Genomic DNA, 4,963 nt, shown 5'->3' with positions numbered 1-4,963 from the left:
TATCACTGACTTATTGTCCACCTTTATTCTTTGCTTGATACAACATTCAGCGTGCGCCCTATTTGCAAGAGATCACCCTATACGGCTATACAATCAGCAAATCTACATTGCAAGCCTTGGCCAAATGCGAACACCTGCGCTGCCTATTACTGGATACTGTCACCAATTAACGTCCTGAGAACTATGACACGCTTGTGGCCGAGTTTGTGAGAGACCATGTCAACTACATGGCTGATAAAGGTGGATCACGTTTGCAAATGCTTCAAGTACGCCTTCATAATGCGGAGCCAATGCTGATCCACGCTTTCCGAGGGTTGAAATCTTTGGCAACATTCCATTTGTTTACCAATGATCTTGCACAAGAGCCTTTTGTTGGATTGTTTGAGTCGCTTCATCATGGATGCCATAATCTGGGGGCCGTACATATTGGTAACAGTGGTACAACGACCAACCGTGTCCTCTATCAAATCAGCCGCAACCAAAATCTAAAGCGTCTTACTATCAGTGGGAATACGAGTAATGCACAAGCAGGCATGATAAGCTTACAAGCGTGCCATCATTTACAACATCTTACTAGCTATTGGCCAATTGATGAAGACATCCGATCCATACTCAAGGAACGAACACCATGTACCATTCCAGCTCCAAGCAGATTAGGTTATGTAGACACCCGCTTACTTTAATGATCCATCCCTTATACCATGCCCTCTTGCATAATAAAGAGATTTAAATTTGGATACTAAATCAAGATGGGTACATGCATACCATAAAGCAATCCCTTCGCGAATCACCTTTTGTAGATGTACACTCTGATTTCTTTGGCGTAGATCTCAATAGCATCATTCCATGTCCCTGGGGTTTGTAAAGTGTACCTAATAACGTATCACTCAAGCTAAAGCAGACCTTATGTATGATGTCACGACATTATCATCACCCACATCTTAATTTATTTGTGCAATGAGATGGCTTGAAAACAAATGGGAGCTCTCTAAAGTGCAAAAGGGGATGGCAAGGTTTTTACATTGGGAAACTGCGTTCGTAGAATGTCAATGGTTGAATCATCAAGTCCCTTGAATGGTATCTGCAAATGGACGAGCTGGGTCACTTCAAGTATCGAAAGTGCTGCCATTGGTGATAAGTGATCCACATCAATAGCCAATGACGACAGAGAGTGTGCATGCTGTAAACGACCAAAGATAGGTTCGTCAATGACATCGCATATCGTAACGCTGATTTTCAGTTGTTTGATGGCATTGTTGGCGGTGATGGCGTCAATGATCGTGGCCAATGGTGATTCGTAGTCGACAGCGAGATGTAGATCTTCCACCAAGGGCAATTGTGAAAGGAGTGGTAAAAGCTCTTGGGCACATTCTTCTGTCCATATCCCTATTGCTAGCGATCGTAATGGAGAATGATGGCCCTTTTGGATATGCGTGTTGAGAAATCGTTTCATAGCATTGACATCCTGATGGGTTTCTTCCATGATCACATTCGTATTGGTAAGATGAATACATGCCGCCATCATATCAATAGGAGCTGTGTCTTCCCACTCAATGAAAGGATCGTCCAATTTGATTACCTCAAGATGTGGTGCACGAGGAATGATACTGAGCAAAAGACGAAGTACGTCATCATACTCGGGAGCTCCAGACAAATGAACCAAATAGGGAAACGTGGTCTCTGGTGGAAGGGGAATCATAGCAGGTTCGTACTCAAAGAGCGAATGCTGCACATTGAGATACTTTAACGTCTTGGATGCTCGTATTATGTTCTCATTCATATGCTCCGTAAAATCACCATAGTATCCATCACCAAAATAAAGTTCTTGGATGCCTTGTTCAAGACTCGTATCCCATTTGTACGGCCATTGGATCACGTCATGAGGGGGTGCGTTGTATTTGAGGCACTTTAGCGATGGACAGTATTGGCTGACTCTATCCAGGTAGTCAACATCAAGTACACCCTGGATGGAGAGGACCACCAAGGCGGGTAACTTTTGAAAAAGATCTTCCAATCCATCAGGATCCCTTTGAAGTTTCAGGATGGATCATTGAAAAGATAGGGGACCACATTTTATATACTATATATACATAAATATACGTAGCTAAATAAGGAAACTGGGCTTTAAATAAAACACCGACATGGTAACAGCATGCTCCGAAACGATCTAAAACAATCTCAAAAAGCAGTCACATACGAAAATGATGCCCAATTTTGTACCTAAAGAAGGCTAAACCAAAGCTATACACTTGAGGGACCATGGCTTATTCGTCGACACTTCTATCAGCTTTTCATACCACTGCTAATGCTGTAGATGAAGAGAGCAAGTCCAAAAACCTTGTACATGATGAGAAAAACGCACCCAACTTTGACCTTCATTTTCTCGACAGCCAATCGACTAAATGACTTGCCAACCATTGTCGGTGGTGATATAGAGTCGTAGTATTTTGGTGAAAGTGCCAAAATCGCAATACAGGCTTTGACCACTTCTATTTTTGGCGCTTGCGTGGGTCACCATACCGAAATGTGGGGAGGTTGTGATACGTGTGATATGCGAGACGTGGTGTAATAATACGAAAAGAATGCGAAAGGGGGATTCTTATAGCTCGGTAGTCAAATGAACCCAAAGATCAAATAAATGTATAATAATGTGCTCCTGTATCGTTCTGACCACGTCGTTCTGATAACCAGGCAACCACAAAATTAGAGGAAGAAAATGATAATCATCAAAAATTTATTTAGACGTCCCTTTTACTGGCAAGGGATCAGCCACAACAACAATGTCTCATTCTAATAAAGAGGATTGGCCATGTCGTAGTTGTAAAGAGATGAAGGGTGCCGCTAAGGGTCCGCAGGCTACCACTTCACTCCGACCAATCACTCACTTCTTCAACTTCAACTCCAAATTGCTCCACAACGATCCTCCCAAACAAGATGGCGTCTTCAATAATGGTATCCATGGCTACTCCGCTACACCATGATACTTCTTTCATCACCATACGACGACTTTCCAAACCAGGCAGGCCACCAGTACTTATACCACCACGCGCCGTGTCAGTTGCCAGTTCGAAAGTTTGGTTTAATGGTCAACATCCCTCTCTGTTGACCAAGAGGTATGGGTTCGATTCCCGGGGAGTACCTTTTTACCATGAGTGATGTCTATATTTTGTTCTTTTTTTTTGAAGTTGTGACTTCGTAAGTGAAAACTTTTTAGGTAGCTGTGGGGCCCGATGGTTGTTGCTCTCTCTTTCTCTTCTTTCTTTCATTCATTGATCATTATGCCTGTTGTTAAGAATCATACTAAGCAAAAGGGTGCTCAAACCATTTGGGATTTCACAAGCAAATTTCCTGATAGTTTGACTGTTGAAAGGTTTGTTTACTTAATTATTTGGGCAATAAAAGTAGTCATGTATTAATCTCTATGCAGATGGTTATACGATGAAGGGATTTACTGCAAGTCGATGAAGTGCAAGGCTGGAATTGACATGAGGTTGATTGAAGTCAAGAAAGATGGACAACCAAACCTCATATGGAAGTGCACCCATCGCCCATCTGAACGCTGCAACCGTCAAAAGAAGTCTATTCGTGAAGGAAGCTTTTTCTCAGGGCTCAAGATCGGCATGCATCAAGTTCTTGGTATTGTGTGGCTCTACCTTTACAAGTTGGAATTCCAGGCTATTCAAGACCTGACGGGTGTATCTGCACCAACCATTCGTGCCGTTGTGCGCTTGCTATATCGTTTGATGAATGCCGACATCAAAGACGAAGATGTATCTGTTGGTAGGTGACATCGTTTGTAAGAACGTGTGTGTAATCATGTATTGAACATGATGTTTGTTATAGGTGGCATTGACGAAGATGGCAACCGCATCATTGTCGAAGTGGATGAATCTAAGTTTGGCAAACGTAAAAGCCACAAAGGCCATCGTGTTGAAGGTGTGTGGGTTGTTGGCGGTGTCGAGCGTACTCCTGAACGCAAGATTTTTGTGACAACCGTCGAAGATCGCAAGAAGGATACTTTGCACCTGATCTTGAGTAATTACATCAAAGAAGGTAGCGAAATTCGAACGGACTGTTGGAAGGGGTACAATGGTCTCGCACGTATTCCTGGCAAAGGCTACCGCCATGAGACTGTCAACCACGCCAAGGAGTTCAAGACTGCGGCTGGTGTTCATACAAACACCATCGAAGGTAAAGTACTACATATAATCACGATCTTGTTACTATATGCTAATAATTGGTCATATGATTTAGGAACCTGGAATGGCATCAAGTGCATTATTAAGGCCCGCCACAGAACAGCTCCGATCATGAAGTATCGTCTTGCCGAGTTCATTTTCCGTCGCAAGCATGCTGGGGACCTCTGGGGTGGCATTATCAAGGCATTAAAAGAAGTATCCTTTGACAAGGTTACTTCTTCGGATGATATAGATGAAGAATTCATGTATACAGAGGTCAAACTGGAACGTAGCGATTTGGATCACGATGATTCGGAGTTCAATGGTAAGTGAATTGACTTGAAAATCTACAATGATTAGCTAAGTCAATGATTAGATAATACGCAATGGGAAACCGATAACGAGGATGATGATGACACATCAGGTGAATACACAGCTGACTCTCATAGGAAACGCCCTAGAGGCCAATAAACAAAGTCCATAGACATTTATTTGTTTTACTAAGTACACTGCAGTCACGTTAGAAGCAGTAATGGAATAGATTAAAAGTTGCTGTATGTTGTATTCAGGCTATCCATCATACCCAATAAAGATCCAACATGTGTGTTTTAGACTTGAACAAATGATATCTCACATTCATCGGTTGCCACTTGGCATCAGGAACACCGATACCTCACACACATCCTGAACCTCTAGCATTATTACCTACAGCCTAACAGATCTAATACCGCACCATGAATGGTGCGTCTACCGTCGTCTCATCTCAGCTAGTTTCACTCCATAGA

At 42.6% G+C, this 4,963-nt stretch overlaps 2 protein-coding genes across 2 annotated transcripts; one reads left to right on the top strand and one right to left on the bottom strand.

Moving 5' to 3' along the window:
* Positions 1-988: 988 nt before the first annotated feature.
* Positions 989-2,960, bottom strand: O0I10_013108 (uncharacterized protein; the record flags this gene model as incomplete). The annotated part of the gene is made up of 2 exons (XM_058492948.1): positions 989-2,027; positions 2,875-2,960. 2 exons carry the CDS (start codon positions 2,958-2,960, stop codon positions 989-991), a joined length of 1,125 nt encoding a protein of 374 aa, XP_058336287.1.
* A 318-nt stretch (positions 2,961-3,278) lies between these two features.
* On the top strand, positions 3,279-4,649 carry O0I10_013107 (uncharacterized protein; the record flags this gene model as incomplete). The annotated part of the gene is made up of 5 exons (XM_058492947.1): positions 3,279-3,370; positions 3,428-3,780; positions 3,844-4,191; positions 4,255-4,503; positions 4,555-4,649. 5 exons carry the CDS (start codon positions 3,279-3,281, stop codon positions 4,647-4,649), a joined length of 1,137 nt encoding a protein of 378 aa, XP_058336286.1.
* Positions 4,650-4,963: the final 314 nt, after the last annotated feature.

This window comes from Lichtheimia ornata, assembly GCF_029851405.1.
Source record: "Lichtheimia ornata isolate CBS 291.66 chromosome Unknown scaffold00244, whole genome shotgun sequence".
In the NCBI taxonomy this organism is placed as follows: domain Eukaryota; kingdom Fungi; phylum Mucoromycota; class Mucoromycetes; order Mucorales; family Lichtheimiaceae; genus Lichtheimia; species Lichtheimia ornata.
Note: the sequence above shows the minus strand (reverse complement) of the source record. Positions and strands in the feature narration are given on the sequence as shown.